This window comes from Alosa sapidissima, chromosome 6 (assembly GCF_018492685.1).
Source record: "Alosa sapidissima isolate fAloSap1 chromosome 6, fAloSap1.pri, whole genome shotgun sequence".
Classification (NCBI taxonomy): domain Eukaryota; kingdom Metazoa; phylum Chordata; class Actinopteri; order Clupeiformes; family Clupeidae; genus Alosa; species Alosa sapidissima.
In genome coordinates, this window is record NC_055962.1 from 14,988,779 (window position 1) to 15,008,093 (window position 19,315).

The following is a 19,315-nucleotide window of genomic DNA, read 5'->3' on the forward strand; positions in this document are numbered from 1 at the left end:
CTATCCACTTTAACTAATGTCAGTAATGTTATTCAGCTAGTTGTCATTTCAAAGAAATTACACTTCTCCGTTTAAAATGTTACCTTAGCTAAGAGGCTAGCTAGCATGCTAACAACTGGACAGTAACTGGCAGCAGCATGGTCTGATATTAAGTTATTTTATTACAAATCCGAACACTAAAAAATTACACTTTTAGGCTTGAAATGATCCCAAACACTTACAGATTATGACAAAATGTTCCAAAAAAACCCTCAACAAATCCAGAAAGACATAATGACCAATTTATTGGTAAAATTCCACAAGTCTCCATTGACATTAGTGCAGCGAGGGTTTACTCTGGTCTGCATAAAGGGGGATTGTCCCCCCTCCCCCTTGCAATAATCGAACGCGGAAATTGTCGAACGTTTGCGCCTCTCGCTCCGCTTTAACCCTCTCTGATGGACCCTTTCAAGAGAGTTCCATTAACAGCATCATAGTTGGCCCCACAAGACTTCCTTTTTAACATTCCATATGTTATCTTAATGCAGAGGAAGTAGATTGGGGCCCAAATCGAACGTTCAAGCATTGTTTTTGTTTTTATTGTTGAAAGGGTCTATATGCTTCACTGAATCCTTCTCGTATTCTTTCATTTGTCCAGCTAACTTTTCCATTGAAACTAGCCATTTATGATGGATTACACACTCGACATTCTGAAATGTCCTGCATGATCAAGGCCAAATTAAGTTATCACGCAGCCACTGTGTCAGCACAGCAGCATGAGTGCTGACGGTGACGGTGCGTTTCTGATGTCAGATTATTATGTAGGCTAGCCTACTAGACTGTTCTCACGTTGCAGCGCTTTACTTATATGAAGTAGCATTAATCAATATGAAGGGCAGAGGGGGATAAATGTTGTCCCCACCGGGGATAAAAATAATTTAGCAGAGGTAGGGATAGGAAAACCAGAGGGGGGGAAATCCTCACCATCCCCCCCTACAAATCGCACCCTGGTGCTAACCTCCACAACCTAATAGTATTCTAACAATACCCTATTCTAGTGTGCTAACCTCCACAACCCAACAGTATTCTAACAATACTCTATTCTACAGGACTATGCATTTGTCATGGATAAGATGAAGGGTCTGATAATGGAAGGCAGTGTTTCCCACAGAATGGAATTGATTTGTGATGGTAGGTGAAGGGGGGTGGGGGTGGGTTCTGTGTTGGAGTCAATAAGATGATCAGCCTATAATTATACAGTTATACTTGCCTTGAACGACAAGTCCTGACAATTAGCTGTAACGTTATAGTGTGCTAACCTCGACAACCCAACAGTATTCTTAAGCCTAGCTCAGTCATTATGCTATACCACATCTCCCTCCATTGGAAGAGCAATGAGCTGCATTGAGTGTAATAAACTGCATTTAGAATGCCAAATCCATAGATATTTTGGTAAAAGTAACTTAAAAGTAATGCAATAGTAGTGTAATGCCTTTCAATTCAGAGACAATAATAATGCAACAAATTACTTTGAAATGACAGTAATAAGTAATACATAATACATTACGATTTTAAAGTAACTTGCCCAACATTGTTCACTACTAGACCTAAAATTGGTAGAATATTCCTGTGGCGTAGTCGGGTATAAACAATTGCTATCCCTCCTCCATGCCACAGTAGCCTAGTCTCCTGCTCAACATGACATTAGCTGTTATGTTTATTGATAACAAACTCAACTAGCCTACTGATCAACTCGTTTTCACTACTAGCCTAACTATAAAATACAAGTCTATACCGAACGTTTTTGTTCTAAGACATTTATTTCAAACATAATTTCAAGACACAAATTGGATACTTCAGCGTTACCTTGGTGCATACATCCCAGAGAGCAGGCTACCACACCCCAGATAAATCAATTGTTGCCATATGGCAACACCATGCAATAGAGGGTTAACTGCATTTTTCAAGCACATTGATTAGAGAAGAGTTAGGGTTGAAAATCCTGAGCATGAGGATGATTTTGACACATGTGCGGAACCAAGGGTAGAAAAGAGCATAAATTATTGGATTTAGCGTGGAGTTTAGGTATAATAAAGTAAGACTTCCGTCAAGCACATCACCAATTATTTGATCTGGAATAAAAGAACTCATTGCAACAAATATGAAATAGGGTAACAAACATGTGACAAATACAACTACCAGAATTCCAAGTGTGGTGGCTGCTTTCCTCTCTGAAGCTTTAGGAACAATGTGCCCATACTTGCTATTCCTTGAGATGTGCTGGCCTTTTGCGTGCCTAATGTTTTTTGCATGTTTTCTAGCAATGGCAAACATTTTCATACAAGAAACCATTATGACAGAACATGGCAAAACAAATACCAACATAAGGTCTATGACTGACCAAAGATTTTTTGCTGTTGCACTGCATTCTCCTAAGCACAGCATATCAGAAGTGGCAGGACCATTAAAATAAACAAAAGTCATGTTGTAACAAAATGAAATCGACCACTTCATGTAGATGATAGTGGACATGCGTTTGGCTGTGACTTTGTTTGAATATTGAAATGGGTTGCTTAAAGCATACATACGATCTAGAGAAATTAAAGACACATTGTATATAGACACAAAGGTAACGTTTGTTGTACACAGTAAACAAACATAGCAAAGTATTTTGCTAACATGGAAGCATATGCTCTTTGATATGAAATGCAGGGGCAAGACCATAACACCAACCATCATGTCAGCTGTAGCAAGAGAAAAGATTAAGAAGTTTGTTGGCGTGTGGAGCTGCTTGAAATGAGAGATGGATATGACCACAAGCAAGTTCCCACAGACAGTCAATATGATGACTGGTGCATAAAGAATTACAAAAGTAAGTGGCACCTGTGCATGTTGAGTTGTGACATTAAAGCAACATTTCAGTTCATTCACAATGCTAATATTCATTGGTCTAATTACATGTGTTATGGCTTACTAATATTAGGTCAAAAACAATATCCCACTAAAAACAATATCCCAAGAGCAAAATCACTCTTGTGTTGAAACCAGGTTGTGAGGAGTGTGGGAGGTCCATAAGATGCAGACCCTCTGAGGTAGAAAGCTTTGAAGTGGTTGATTATATGTCCTGTGACAAGTTTAAATTTAGATTTCCTGATGCAAATAGGCTCTGTTTTGTGACATTGGTAGAGGTCTACGGCAGTGGTTTTCAATGTGGGGGCTGGGGCCCCCTGGTGGGCTGCGAGGGGGTGCCACAGCAAGTTGGAAGGAAAAATAAATATATTTTAAAATGTTAAAATATACCCATTACTATGAGGGTTGTTATAAAATACCATTATAATACTTTGTTGCATATCTGGGGCGGTGGTAGTGTAGTGGTTAAGGAGCTGGGCTAGCGTGCAGTAGCCTGAAAGTTGTCAGTTCAATTCCTGGCTTCCACCGTTGTGACCTTGAGCAAGGCACTTAACCCCAAGTTGCTCCGGGGACAATGTGATCCCTTGTAATATAGCTGACATATGTAAGTCACTTTGGTCAAGAAGTGTTTGCTAAATGTAATGTAATGTAATCTGAACATTATATTGTCCATGATAGTGGCTGGGAATAATAGTGGAGTAATAGCTCTTATACAGCAGAAAACCCCAAATGCAATTTTCACACACTGTATGCTCCATCATGAAGTGCTTTTAGCTGAACTAATATTAGCCTCATTTATTTTACATTTGCTGTAGTATTGTTGATGGGGTTAATAACACATCAACACATCATTGGTCAGAACCTAGTGGCATTTGGGGGGCTTTGTCATGGAAAAGTTTGGGAACCCCTGGTCTACGCTGTCGGAGTGCACTTCTAGTTAAAGGTTGCATCAGCGATTGCAGGCCCAAAAAAGGCCCAAACATAAATGATCACATTCATCTAATCTTTCCTAACGATCTGCTAGCTGCCTGCTCCATAAGAAGGCTGTCAAAAAACGCGTCTCTGTAGGCAGCCTAAGCTCTGAGATCAGCACACAAAAACAATTGCTACCAACAAGTGTTGCCAACCACTCAAAGGCAAAACTAGATGTACCGAGACCACAAAAATTGCTCACGTTTGTCAAATTGTGTTCATTTCCTACTTTGCTCCTTTTTTGTGTTTGTAACAGAGTGTGTGCAGAGTGTGTGGTTGTTTTTGTGTACATGTGTGCTTCAGTGTGTTTATTAATGTAATGTGTGCCTCCATGTAGTTTGTTTGTGTGTGTGTGAGTGTAGGTGTGTGTGCATATGTGTGTGTGCCAGTGGCGATTGCTGCTCTTTGGAACAGGGGAAGCTCTGATAAAAATGGTCAATTATTAAATTAATATTATTAAGGTGCTATATTGTTCTTTGAGGGCAAAATTATCCCAAAACCCAGAATAGGCCAAACAGTAGGCTATAGAGTTGACATGGCATAATGTAGCCTACACCTGTTACCCCGCTGCTCATCCAGCTACACTGGCTACCTATGGCGGCCCGCATCAAATTCAAGTCTCTAACGCTTGCCTACAAAGTAGTCTCCGGCTCTGCTCCCACCTACTTGAATGCCCTCATACAGACTTACACTACCTCCAGACCGCTGCGCTCCTCTGACGAACGACGTCTAGCTCTACCACCGGTACGCTCAAGCCAATCCAAACTTTCTCATCTGTTGTTCCTCGTTGGTGGAACACACTGCCAGTTCCTACAAGGGCAGGGACATCCTTTTCCACTTTCAAAAAACTCCTGAAGACCCAGCTCTTTAGAGAACATCTACTCTCATAGCAACACTTACAACAAGTCTTACTGATCCTAGCACTCACCAGCCGTTTTAAACTGACAAGTAACTGTTAAAAACAGCACTCACCGACGCACTTATTCTTACTGTACTCTAATGTTTTTTTAAACTGTCCTAAAATTGTGAGAATTGTTCTAAAACTTACTGTTTACCATGTTGTTAGTCGCTTTGGTTAAAAAGCGTCAGCCAAATGTAATGTAATGTAATGTAATGTAATGTAATGTACACCGTTATATAGCGCGCTACCTAATTTAACTTAATACACAACTGAAACAAAAGCAAGTCACAAGTCTGTAACTCCACATTACGGTTTTATTTACAGTATGCTATTTACAAAGACAAATAGAAACCAACTGTATTGCTCCCAAATTATGCAACTTGCCTTGCCTCTCGACTTCACCTGCCAACACTAACGGTACCGATCCACTTGCACGACACTTCTTTTTGTCGTGTCGCATTCCACTCTAGTCCTATGGGTGACGTCAAGCGACTTTAACGCGCCCGCAAAGCATCCCGGGAAGTCAGCGCTGCATTTGAAATAATGTAGCGCGACAAAGAAGCTGGCCGAGGCCCATCTTTATGCAAATGATTCTGTTGAACGCGAGGCGACTCTCCAATGAAAGGACAAGGTTGTAGGTCCTTTGTTCTACCACAACGTAGGTCCTTTGTTCTGCCTGTGAAACTTTGGTTCCGCTTACAAGACAAATAATGTTTTAACGATCTCTTCCACGACCACCTAGTAGTCCATAAAACAAACGAAACTAGGATTTGGATGAATATATTGACTGTTGGTGTTTCTGGTGAGGATTTGAGATTGCATTGAGTAGTTTAAATAAAACAAGATTTCCAAATGGCTTGCATAGTTTGTTTAGGCTATTAATGTGTTGTATACTTTTAAGTACATGCCTAAAATTGTGGTCCATTTGTGGAAAAACACTTATAATACGTTAAAACGAACTGAGTATGAGCTGGTAACTGACATTTTAAACAAAACGCCCACACACGACTGAACGTGGGGATGCAGCGCGATATCTATGCGACACGACAAAATGAAGTGTCGTGCAAGTGGACGCACCCTCGGCCTCAAGACGTGCACTGAGCCGGTCGAAAACGGACTGCCGAGACACCCGATCTAACCCCCAGTTATTCCAAGCAAATCTCTGTGGTGTGGCACCAGGTTTCAGGCGTTTTCTGCCGCACTTGGATACAGGGATAAGCTCACTATCAAAATGTAAGCTGCAGACGTAAGTGCTTCCGCGAAGTATGTTAAACGATGGGCCCTCGTCCCTTCTTATTAACCTCACCCATGTTTTCCGGAGGGTTTCGTCTTTTGGGAAATCATGAAAACTGAGGTAAGGTTGTTGTTGTTTTGAGGTAGAGCAGCCAGGTACACTATAATAACACCGGCGACAGGAGGCGGCCATGTTGCGTCTGATCACCTGATGTAAACAGGAAGCGACGGTACACTGCTACATTGATTCGAACGTTCAAAACCCGGAACTGTGACATAGGCGTATTGTTTGTGTCAGAAAGAAAGATGGCAGTCTGAGGCTATGTTGTGATTATAGAGAGTTAAATAGAAAATCAGTCCCTGATAGTCATCCAATTCCCAGAATACAAGACATGCTGGACACTCTTAGTGGTAGCTCTTGGTTCTCGGTCCTAGACCAGGGTAAGGCCTACCATCAAGGCTCCCTAGATGAGCAAAGCCAGCCCTTGACAGCCTTTATAACACATTGGGGTTTATATCATTGGATCCGTATCCCATTTGGGCTTAGCTCAGCTCCAGCTGAGTTCCAAAGAAATATGGAAGAGTGTCTGATTGGCCTCAGAGATGTTATGTGTCAGCCGTACCTGGACGATAACCTTGTACACAGCTCCAGTTTTGAAGGACACCTCCAGTGCATCCGAACAGTGTTACAGCGATATCAGAAACATGGTGTCAAATTGAGTCCACGCAAGTGTGAAGTGTTTAAAAGGAAGGTGCGCTTTCTAGGACGTATGGTCTCGGGTGATGGATATACTATGGACCCTGCTGAAATAGCCCCGGTACTCGCCTTAAAAGAAAAGACCCCTGCAACTGTAGGAGATTTAAGAAAATTGCTTGGATTCCTCTCCTACTACAGAGCATACAGTACAACATTTTGATAGAACACCTGAAGGGAACGTTAGAGATACGTTAGCCTCCAACTGCATGGCAAGGACAAACGAATTCAGAAGACTGGATCATCATAAGCAGAAGGCGCTGAAAAGGCAGTAGCCTACAGCGACGTCGTTGACGACAATAACAGGAGTATTTAATAAATTGTTAGCCAACACGGTTTTCTGTTCATTGATAGCCTTCATGACCTGCTGAGCTCGCTGATATTTGCTGAGCATATATGCCTAGAGAAAATGAAAACAAAGAAAACCCAACTTTGTTCCAAGCTCCTTACGTAAATGCGACACATGGGGAGAGGATGCTTTTGGAACAAATAAACCATGAAAAAACGAACAACTTCACTGTTATTAATGTTAGTATTTTGTTTGTTGCTTAAAAATGTTGTATGATCTTGAAGTCTTGAGTTAGCCTACTGAATTGGCTGGTAGCCTACCATAAAGTTTGTGCATGCTCTCTCTCTCCAACGCAAACCAGATTTGGGGTTCTATAGCTAATTCTGGTACATAACGTTGAAAACAGATAAATGTGTTTATTTGAAGCACACATACAAATACTGTAGGCTAGGTCAATTTCAAGTGCGCGCTTACGTGACTAGCCTACTTCAAGTATTAGCCTATGCACAATAGATTTCTCTTCTTTAGCCTACATAATGCATAGGCTACGCATTTGTAAACAAAAAGCAGCTGTGACAGGCAGCGGCCGCATATATTCTGCGTCATATCTCGCATCTTGTGAACTCTACAAGCCCCCACCCCTCAGTCGACAACCACACGGAGATTCTGTAATGTGCGTGTATGTCGTTCACACATACGTCCGTATAAGGTCAGTATTAGGTCCGCAGGTTAGCATCATATCTGAATCATCCGAAGGGTAGGACCTCCGTTTGACAAACCTCCTCATACTGTATACTCCGGAGGTTATATCTGAAAGTGCTTAGTGTGACACTGAAGCACTGTGTTTCTGTAAAATCTGAGAGGTTTTACACTGTGATGTACTAATATGTTCTTGATATCCATTTCTGTGCTGTTAACAATCCCCATGCATTAATAGTCTATTTGATACTGATGCAGGTTGAGATAGTGAGTTTTTGATCAATATGGTTACTGTGTAGTGTGCTGTTACTAGTTCACAATATCTTCATGTCATACAGTATGCAGTAAGGTTTTGTTTGTTATTACATAACAATCCCCCAAATAGTCTATTTGATACTGATGCAGGTTGAGATAATGAGTTTGTGATCAATATGTTTACTGTGTTGTGTGCTGTTACTAGTTCACAATATCTTCATGTCATACAGTTTGCAGTGAGGTTTTGTTTGTTATTACATAACAATCCCCCAATAGTCTATTTGATACTGATGCAGGTTGAGATAGTGAGTTTGTTTGTGATCAATATGTATACAGTGTTATGTGCTGTTACTAGTTTACATTATCTTAATGTCGGTATACATACAGTACAGTATGCTGTGAGAAGTTTTTTAGATTCAATGAGCTTTTACCCATTAATAGGGCTTATTATTGAACATGATAGTGGTACAAGTTCTGTGCAAATCACATGAATTCATTTTATGTGGTATTATAACAAGTTGTGTACTGTCAGTTGACAGGGTGCTGTGAATGTTTTCACAGTTGATGCAGTGAGATTTTATTACAAATCTAATTATTCTTAATCTCTTCTCAAATTTACATTATTTGTAAGGTGAAAGCAAATATTGCTTGACGAAAACTCAGACTGGGTCAAATTCTGGAACTCAGGAAATCAGGCTTTTATTCAGTACAATGCCGTGTGGCAGGGGAGAAATAAGGTGTTGGCCACAAGGGCCTTCACTGGTAAATGTGACAAAGGAACTCACTGGCCTTAAATACAGATTACAAAAGCTTGATCCAGGACCACCGGAAATACAAAGTTCTATGATTGGCTTATCTTTCCCATTGTTAAAGACACTATTCACACATATTGTCATGAGAGATAGGCTATAGGCTACATGTGTCATACATACATCCAGATTTAGAAACGTCACATCCAGATTTAGAAACGTCACTGAGTATTACTACACTTAAATCATTACACTCCTTCCCTTAGCCCAAGTCGAATAAACTCACAGAGATTCAGGTAAAGGTCAGTGATTTTAAATATGTCATTGGACATTGTAAGGTTGTGCTCTGCCATGAGATCTGTACAAATGTGGTAGAAATCTACATCACAAGGGTAATCTTTAAAGCTACATTGCTCCAAGCACATGTCAATCTTTGTTTGGTCAACTGCCTGACCAAAGTTTTGACCCCCGTACAGATGGGGAACTGAATACAGCATGGAGGGGCAACCATTTGGTGCCCTAGGATTCTGAGAAGCCCTTATGCGGTGGTCATTCCAAGCAACAGCAACTTCATCAAGCTCCTCCTAAAGATTTAAGTAATAAAAAAAAACATGATTACATACAGATGTGATCAACGGTATTTTAAATTAAAGTAGCCTATTAAATGAACATGGCAAAACTTAAGAAAGTATTTTAATTATAAAAGCCATTAATGTGGAATTGTTGATATTCTGGACAGTAGGCCTATATGTAACTTGCATGGTCGTTCCTTACACTGTAACACCCTCAGGGTGATTATAGACACAGAGAGATGCAGTTGGAGCAAAAACTGTTGTTGCTGGTGGCTCGTGCCACTACTGTTCTGCACACAGTCCCACACCCCTCATCTACTGTCCTGTGACACTTTTAAATTGGTACATACAGTCAAAGTAGGTGCGTCACTGGTTACAGTGGGTGAGTGCCAGGGAGAGTAAGCAATTGTTATAAGACAGTATGAGTGTTGAAGGACAGTGCACAGGGGTGTAAGCCAGTGGTGAGGGACAGTAGGCAGGTGGCACAGGACAGTTAATGTGTGGCATAGGACAGGTACATGGAACATGAAACAGTACAGGCCAAGGGTCGATATTGCTGCCTCATTAGCTATCTGTGAGTATAGGGCCTACTGAGCAGCAGATATTTAATTCTTATAAATCAATAAAAAATAATGAACATAAAAACTCCTTATTTACAGTATTTTCGTTCATAATGGTCAGCTGTTCAAATTACTGTGGATACTGACAACTCCCCAAAGGGACAAATAATTTTTTTTTCTATCAGTTTTTTTTTTCCTTTTCTTTTTGGGGAGGGGGGGGGGATCAGATAATTTTACTATTATTTGTAAATAAATTATAATAGTTCCATCACAGCTCACCACCAGTCCATCCCAGATTGTGCACGGTGGTGCTCTGATAACTACCTCCAATTCAACATTGACAAGACAAAAGAACTGGTCATTCATGCATAAAAATCACCCCCTGGACTCACCCACATCACCATCCATGGCCAACCAGTTGAACAGGTCAGCACTTTCAAATATCTTGGTCTCACCATTGACAATAAGCTTAACTTCAATGAACATGTCACCAGCACACAGAAACGTGCACAACAGAGACTATATGCCATACGAACACTAAGATCACTGTATGTTGCCCCCCATCTCCTTCTGCTACTCTACAAAAGCATCATCCAACCCCTTCTACTCTACTGCTCCCCCTGTTTCTTCACCATACTAAATGTCACCAGCAACAACAAACTCATTAAAATCTCACACTTAGCATCCAAGATAATACAGAGCCCTGGACTGGAAAAAAGCGCACTTCAAGAAAAGTTTTCTACCCTCAGCCATCACTGCACTGAACAAACTCCTGTGACAATCTTCACCCCCACTATTCTTGTGTTTATGTTTTGTCTGCACTGTCCACCTTGTTTGCACTGTGTTGAGGAGGGAGGGAAACTAGAGGGGGGGGGGGTATGGGTGTGTGTTACGTTATTCTATATGTATGAGGCTGTGATGTTAATACCAAATGCTGCTATCTTTTTATGGAACGAAATGATGATATGTGTGAAAAAGAATATCCCAATGGGACAATAAAGACTCTCTATCTCTATAATAAAATGTCCATGCTCACAATGACATAGCATTCTCACAACAACAAAAACTATTTCAGACACCCCTATTGTGGGCCATACCATTTTTAACCTCTTCAGCAGGTTCTGGTTATTATAGGCCTAAAAGTTTCATGACGCAAAGAAAAACCCCATCAACCATCTGAACGAATTTGACTGCTCCTTTGCATCTACAGTACGTAGGCTATATTTCTTTTGCTACTTTTTGTGTACACTTTGTTCACTGCAATGCTATCTGTGATTTTCAAAAAGCGCTTTAGCCTTGGCTATAAGAGCAAACCATACATGCATTCATCACCAATGTGCGCGTCCCAATAAGAGATAATTGGACAACTTTATTTGCCTAATAGCGTTTCATTCATTAACCTATCTTCAGTTTTAGTTTAGCCTATGTTTCTAGGTCAAATTGCCAATGAGATTAACAATTCTGTTGCGCATAAGAAGCATTGGAGAGAAAATGGTGAGGGCGCAGCGTGCACATAGTGCGCCTTGTGCGCAATTTCGACTTGTGGCTTGTGACCATGTCTTGCAGACTATTTGCCCGTAAAGAAAAAAAGTGATATCCAGTCCAGTCCAGTCCAGAAGTCCAGTACCTCCCAATTATGGAGGGGTAATTCGCATTCTTCCTGAGCCTGCCACTCAGATGTGGCGCGCATGCAGGTGACTCCCCATTTTAAACTACTGCCTTCATCAATGCTTGTGAACATTCAAGTTAGAACGCAAGTTAGAATTAATAAATATCCACCTGAAAAACCTTGATCCGCACAAATCAACCAACCTGAATGATATTCTGAAAGCAAAACTGGATTAATGACTTGTCAGTGAAGCGGTCATCAAAATGTCCATCTGCCTTCATCTGATCAAAATGGTCCATCCAGAACTGGATACATTCAATACGCAAGGTACACCACCAGCGTTCGATTCTTTGATTGCCTGTGCTTGGATCCATAATTACAGAATCGGCTGAAATGACATCATCGGTGCCTCGCATGAAACTTTGCATTGTTGCAATGTGACTGTTCTCAGTTCCGTGATCTAACCTGACCTTAAGTGGACAACTCGCCGATGTCACAGCATCTAAGTAGTACCCAGCAATAATGCGTGGATCACTGTTGGTTTTGTATGCTTCAAGCCATATTATCTTTCGCGAGAAGCCATCTATGCAGCCACTGATGCAGACACCCTACGGCTTCAGTTTATCGTATCCGTCTATATGCCACACATAATTCGGCCCACGACTGACATACACACGGCGTCTCAAGCGGTGTCTTGCTCGCAAATCTACGCCACCACCATCCATTAGTCTTAACAACAGACGGACAGTTTCTCGGTCCGTAATTATGCCAGCCATCCAGCACTTCTGGTGCATCCATCTATAGCCATGCAATTGACCCGAAGTCTGGAGTTGCTGATGGATGAACTCTGCAACTTCAGCAACATCAGTTTTATTGCGCCGACGCCAGAGGTGCTTTCTTTGCAAGGTTCTCTGTAAAGTGCGGAGGCTTATTTCAATATTATGCTCTTCATGTAAAAGAGTTTGTATCTCATTGTTTGTAAAACCACGTCGAAAATAGTTTTCAATGATCGAATCCATCTTGAATGACCACGGAAATATAAGGGGCAAAGCATTTCCTATTTAGTCATAGCATATGTCAGAATAACGAGATACTATCTCAGAATAACGAGAGAATAACGAGATACTATCTCACAATAACGAGATACTATGTCACAATAACGAGATACTATCTCACAATGAGATATAATAGATCAGATTTTTTTTTATGTGGCGCAAACGGGCTTCCATACATTTCAGTTAAGTCATATCTGCAAGAAAAAAAGGGGTTTCCTTTAGAGGCGGTGCTGCCATAGACAGTAAAAGAAATGGACGAACAGACTCCGTCGTTTTCAATGGGAGGGCACTGAGTCAAATAGAACGATTTTTCAGTTGGTCCCCCCAGTACTGCGAAAACTCGCACTTAACTTCGTGACGTTAGCCATCGAACTAAATCATATGATAGATAGGCTATACAGAAATTCTTCTCACACTTCCTTTGCCTTCAAAGTTCAAAGTAAACATTTATTTAAGTATTATTATTAATATCATCCTCACAAGTGACATCAAGTTGTGTTAATGTTGAAACTACCACACATGATCATCTTCAAAAACAGTCATGGTAAAACAAACAAAAAAAGTTATAGCCTAGCACTGCTACCTAGCACTAGAAGCTAATCTTAACACTTTTCTGACCTACGGTCAATCCATCGAAAACCTCTGAAATGATTATCGTTAGTGCCGTTTTTCATTAGGTTTACTTGCCTCTATCCAATGCTTTACCTTAACATACAATGGTATTGTAGGCTACATAGCTTTGTTCAGGAGTTTCCGTGCTGGCTGGACTGAGCTTCTTATCCAAACAATACGGTTATCTCCCTAAGGTGCGTTAGCTTCCCTACAACCGGACTCGCTAACTTTACTTCTTACGGGAACCTCAACGTTACATACGAGGTAGCTGAGCCTGTTTTGCCTTCTATTGTTTATGTAGATAATACAGAAGCTACAATGTCGGTACAGGATATATGCTATATGTAGTTATGGCATTTCAAAAAAAATCCTAAAATGAATGTGCTTCTATGGGGTTAGCAGAGAAGTGGTCCCTCCAGCCTACATTGATTCTTCTACTTCCGGGAATTCGCCTGCCCCCTTGGGTGCTGCACATGCGTTTATTTGGCTGCCAAAAGATGATTGTCCTCCATTTTGCAAACGGTTCCGTTGGCTTGAAGAGATCTGCACTTGAAATCTTCGCTTTTGACTTTTAACGGTAAGTGGTATATTACGTCATTTGACAGTCAGTTTACCATTAGAAATTTGGAGTGTCTTTAATTGCCTTATTTGACACGGTAGAGCTGTGTTCTTGAATATTTAAGAAATCGTCTAGCAAGCTAGCTAAAGTTAACTTTACCTAGCAGTTCTACTCCAATATAATGTTAACTGGGCTAACAAGTTCATCTTAAAGTTTACTTTTATTACCTCCTCGATGTAATTGATTGAATAACTTCAAAATGAATTATAGACCTTAATGTTAGACAATTTAGGTCGTTGAAACTCAGTGGACCCATTAAAGTTTGTACAATTAACATTAGCTGCTAACTGAATTGGAACACAGATCTTGCCTGAAATATGGTTGACCTTAACGTTAGCTAACCGAACACGTTATGCAGCAGACCAAACACGTTTTCACCGACCCCTGTGGAGTCAACTGACACTTAACTTGAGCAATGCCGAGTTTGCAAAATACATTTGTTTGGAGACTCAGAATGCAGGCCAAGGTACATGTTTTGTGAGTGATTAGGTCAGGTCATAACTCGGACAATGTTGGGCAAAAGCCACATTTACGCTAGGTTTAGAAACGTGTTTATTTATTCTGTCAGTTATGGAGTACCACTATTTTCTCAATAATGCCATTGCCAGCGCTGAATATGCATGGTGGTGGTGGTGGCATTTCTCAAACTCAACAGCAGTGCAAGATCTGGACAGGCTGATGCCACGCACCTGTTAAGCAGATATTGGTTGAACATTTTATTTGTTCCATGGTGTTGAAATTCGAAATGTTTTCCCTCCAAGGGGACAGTCAGACCAACAAGCAGGACTGTGTAGCTATTGTTGGTAGATTGTAAGATAATGTGTCAAATGTCAATTAAATTAAGTGTCAAAATTGTTTGATTAACTAGTACCATTTGTGTAAATAAGTATATTTCATAAATGGATACTTTATATTTATATTATAAATGTGTTTCTATCCTCTTTAGTTACAGGTATTGAGAAATGTCCTTGCTTGATGACTGGATCAGGAAATGCCTGTGATGCTTGGGTATTCAGGCAAGCTACAGGTCAAAGATGCGTAACCTTGGATGTCCAGTGACCGCCGTTTTCCAAAAGAAGGTCATAAGTTCCAGAAGAAGGTTTAAAGGACATAAAATGACCAAACATTTGAGGATTTTGCAAGGTGTAAGTTTGTATTACTATTATTGTTTACTTCTCTTACATATTACATACAATGATCACATTGGATCTGTTTCTGCTATTTGCAACTGCCATCACTTATAGTCACCCTACTCACACACTGCTCTTATGTTCCTTATTACAACATAGCGACAGATAGAGGCATTATAATTTTGTGTCTAACTATAACTGGACTCCTCAGAGTTGATACGACTACATGAGTCGTCATACATTTACCCACTCACTCATTTTCCCATTGCTCACATTGTTCCTTCCCCAACTGGTACACTCACTTATTAGCCTGATGTCGTTATACTCAATTCCTGTCAGAATTTAAGTCTGGCGCTGCTTCGTTGGGACGTGATTATGGGGTGTGTTTCAACCAATACAGGGGAAAGAAATGCTTGCCAAATGCCTGTTATCTGTTGCAAAGCACTCTGAACTGAATCTTCCGTATTAAAAGTGCTTTATAAATAGAGGTTATTATTATTTAGAGTATTGATTGTATATTCACAAAATAATTAATATCCCTGTATCTGAACAGACAGAGACTGTACATCTGAGGAAGGAGGCAGCCATCAAGACCCCGTGCCTTTATTTTGGTGAAGATGATGATTCTCTCATACATGTACATGGTAAGTAACACTAACCAAGTGCATGATGAAATTGCAATAAAGGGTGTTAACTCATCAATGGTCACATTTATTTTTATGCCAATTTTTAAGCCAAAAACCTTTAAGCCAGCTCCCAGCTTGTACCTTTTCTCAAGCGTCAACCTAAAGCAGCTTTTTAAATTTTGTACAGGATATCCATGGCAAGGAGGTGTCAAGAGAAAACCACCCCTTGGAACATGAGGACATCGGCATCGTTGTGGATGGAGGCATCATTTTGGAGGAACCTTGGTCTCTGGCAAAAGGCTGTGCAGTGAAGCCAGAGACTTTCTAATGAGGAGACACAGCACTCAAAAAATCCTCCATAGAAATGCATGGGGTTAGTTTGTAACACCGTTGTATACACATATCCCACCCCTTCCTCGGCAAAACGTTGACATGTGAATACATTGAGCCAAATCATATGGTGTGTTGTGCAGACATTGTGCCAATCATGTGTTGTGAACTCGGAGCTAGAGTAAGGTTGGTGTAGTGAAGCCTTGCGCACGCGCATTTCTGCCAAATAGGATGCCCGATGAGTGCCAAAAAAGCATTGCATTATGGCTGCCGAGTGCAGGGACTTGCCTAAAAGGACTTTGGTGAAGCTAGGGGTCATATACACGTTAAATCAATGTTGAACTCTTCAATTCTATTACAAATTCATGCAAAAAGTTGTCATTCAGATGGCTGGTGATAAGCTCCTACCCAAGGTTCTCAATCTTAAGAACCAAATCATTAGATGGGCAAGTGGGCCTCTTCTTTCTCTTCCCTGCTGTCTCTCTCTTTCTCTCTCTGTCTTTATCGTTCGTCCTCTCTCGGCACACTTTTACACACACACACAGTCATGATTGACTTGATTCGAAAGATTCAATAAATGGTTGTGAACCTTTCTTTCTGACTGTCTTTCTCACATTCTTTCTTTCTCACTGTCTTTCTCTCATTCTTTCTTTCTCACTGTCTTTCTCTCATTCTATCTTGACACATTTACTTACACACACACACGCACACACACATACACACACACACACAATCACTCACTCACTGGTAAGGTGTTTGGCTTTGGTCAAAGGTTCACAACCATTTATTGAATCTTTCTTTCTCTCTTTTTGTGCACACACTCTCTCTTTGGCACTACTGCCTTTGCTTTTGCTTTGGTTTGAGAGCGGGAAAATTAATATTTTTTAAAGCAAAGGGTCCCTATGTGTGTTTCTGTGTTGAACATTTTTTTAATAAAGACAGTTATACCATTTCTGTTTGAGATTTAAGTTAATACTATTTAACCTGAATTTGAAGTTTAACTTAATTTTTACCAATGAAATTATATACAATTATTAAGCAAATTCAACTAAATCTATATGGCTGGATGTAGCTAAATTAAATTGAGTGCAAATGGTTACCTAAAAAAAATTCAGTAATTCTTGCATGTCATTTTTTTCAGTGTTGTAAAATGAGTGTAGAATTGAATAAAGTAAGTGCAATATTTACTAAGATGAGTGCACCATTTACTAAAATAAGTGCATGATTTAGTAAAACTTGCAGGTCAGGTGTCAAACCATGTAATGCTTTATAGGTAATAAGGAGGATTTTTAAATCAATCCTAAAACTCACTGGCAACCAGTGAAGATTGGCCAGAACTGGGGTGATGTGTTCCCTAAATTTAGACTTTGTCAAAAGTATGGCTGCTGAATTCAGAACAGTTTGTAAACGAGAGATGGAATGACGATTTAAACAGGTGAATAAGGCGTTGCAGTAATCGTCTAGATGAGACAAATGCATGTATAATTCTCTCTGTGTCCTTTAAAGAAAGCATTGATCTGATTTTGGAAATGTTTCTCAGTTGATAATAACAGGACCGCACAAGGAGTATAACATATATCAAGTGCCGACATTGTAGCTTCTGTATTATCTACATGAACAAATAGAAGGCAAAACAGGCTCAACTACCTCGTACGTAACGTTGGGTTCCCGTAAGAAGAATAGTTAGCATGTCCGGTTGTAGGGAAGCTAACTTTTGACGTAATTTGACGCAATTATGCCTGCATCTTTCTGTCGCACAGTAGGGAAACAACCGTATTGTTTGGATAAGAAGCTAAGTCTAGCCAGCACGGAAACTCATGAACAAAGCTATGTAGCCTACAATACCATTGTATGTTAAGGTAAAGCATTACATAGAGGCAAGTAAACCTAATTAAAAAACGGCACTAACGTTAATCATTTCAGAGGTTTACGATGGATTGGTCGGAAAAGTGGAAAGATGATTAGGCTATAACTTTTTTGTTTTGTTTCTACCATGATTGTGTTTGAAGATGATCATGTCTGGTAGTTTCAACATTAACACAACTTGATATCACTTGTGAGGATGATATTAATAATAATACATCAATAAATGTTTAACTTTGATGACTTTGAAGGTCCCCCCCCCCGCCCCCCCCAGGGGTGGCTGGTCAGACGGGTTGCGAGAATAGGGATGTTTCATTAATAATACTACAACAATTGGGTTCTATGGAACTATTTATTTGTTTCTGATTGGCCGAGAGACGTTCCATGAGTTGGAATATCCCTGGACATTTCAACTCAGACTTTGCACAGCTAATAATAAATCAACAAATTAAACTAACTCCGCGATACAATGCGAAGATTTGACACAATGTTCTCATCCCAGCTCTCCACTATTTTAAGCAATGGGTTACTCCTTAGCAAACCATAACGAAACAGTGCTTCACCACATCTGTGGATTAAGCTACACAGTCAACTCAATGTAAGTAAGATAAACGAGGATGCTAATTGTTCTCAGCATTACCAGCATTGTGTAGGGCCTATAATATGATTGTCACTTGGAGGAGACTTGTAGATAACTAACGTTAGCATAGTTAGCTAACCGCTGCTAACGTGCTAGCATCGTGTCAGAAAAACATATGGGGCTGTGCACAGTAGTGTAACATTTATTCACCATAAATTAATGAAGTTGAGTTGTTCTGCAATGTAGGCTATGTTTCCGGTTTTTTGCAGTACCATGTCCCTTACATAACATGGCCCAGTGTCCTTGCAACATGCATGCAGCAAAGCTAGATATGAATGTGATTTCAGCCCGACTTTCAACATTTCTTTCAAGAAGACACGTAAACCACAAAGACCCGTAAAGAGGGATCTGGAATGTTGGTTACCTAGCAACCAAGACGCTGTCTATTGAAAAGGGAACTGTTTTTTGATGCGTAAGAACGATGTTGAAATTAACATTTTTAAACAACATTGGGGTGTTTTCAGATTATTTAGTTTGTGGTAGAATTGTTGTATAAAAGCAATATAGCACTCGTGATCGTGGGATTGGTCATGGATATTCCCACGGCTGTTGTTGCCTGCGCCACTCGGCATCCGGCCTCGTGGCTACGGCCGAACAACACCCGTGGGAATATCCATGACCAACCCCACTCTCACTCGTGCTATATTGCTTAATACTACAACTCTTTGTTGCTGTTATTAATATGCCTTCAGATGTTCCAGTGTAAAAGGAAGTAGTTTCGTCCTCAGCGGTTAGAGCCGTTCTTAAGGTTAGGGGTGTGAGGATTTACACCAGAGCTGCCAACTCTCACACATTGAGAGTGAGATTCATTCATTTGATTGGCTCAACACGCTTTTACACCAATCAAATGCGTGAGGGTTGGCAGCTCTGTTACACGCGCAACTAGCATCACCAGCTAGCATACACCAGCCACAGGTCGGTTATCAGTTGATCCAATATTAGTTGTGCAGAAATATAG

General features: G+C 40.4%; 1 protein-coding gene and 1 long non-coding RNA gene across 2 annotated transcripts; one reads left to right on the forward strand and one right to left on the reverse strand.

The window, feature by feature from the left end:
- Positions 1–1,929: 1,929 nt before the first annotated feature.
- Positions 1,930–10,359, reverse strand: LOC121711982 (trace amine-associated receptor 13c-like). The gene is made up of 2 exons (XM_042095884.1): positions 10,266–10,359; positions 1,930–2,828 (listed from the first exon to the last, which is right to left on the reverse strand). The coding sequence occupies exons 1-2, from the start codon at positions 10,357–10,359 to the stop codon at positions 1,930–1,932; spliced, it is 993 nt and encodes a 330-aa protein (XP_041951818.1).
- A 3,264-nt stretch (positions 10,360–13,623) lies between these two features.
- Positions 13,624–16,965, forward strand: LOC121712035. Its single transcript, XR_006032498.1, has 4 exons — positions 13,624–13,726; positions 14,715–14,913; positions 15,452–15,542; positions 15,712–16,965. It is a non-coding gene; the product is annotated as an uncharacterized LOC121712035 (long non-coding RNA).
- Positions 16,966–19,315: the final 2,350 nt, after the last annotated feature.

Excerpts from the sequence above, each read along its gene's own strand:
- LOC121711982 (XM_042095884.1), bottom strand. The coding sequence starts at position 10,359 with ATGTTCATTGAAGTTAAGCTTATTGTCAATGGTGAGACCAAGATATTT. Across the intron at positions 2,829-10,265 it reads GGCCATGGATGGTGATGTGG|TCATCATATTGACTGTCTGT; the intron begins GTGAGTCCAGGG and ends TTTATGCACCAG.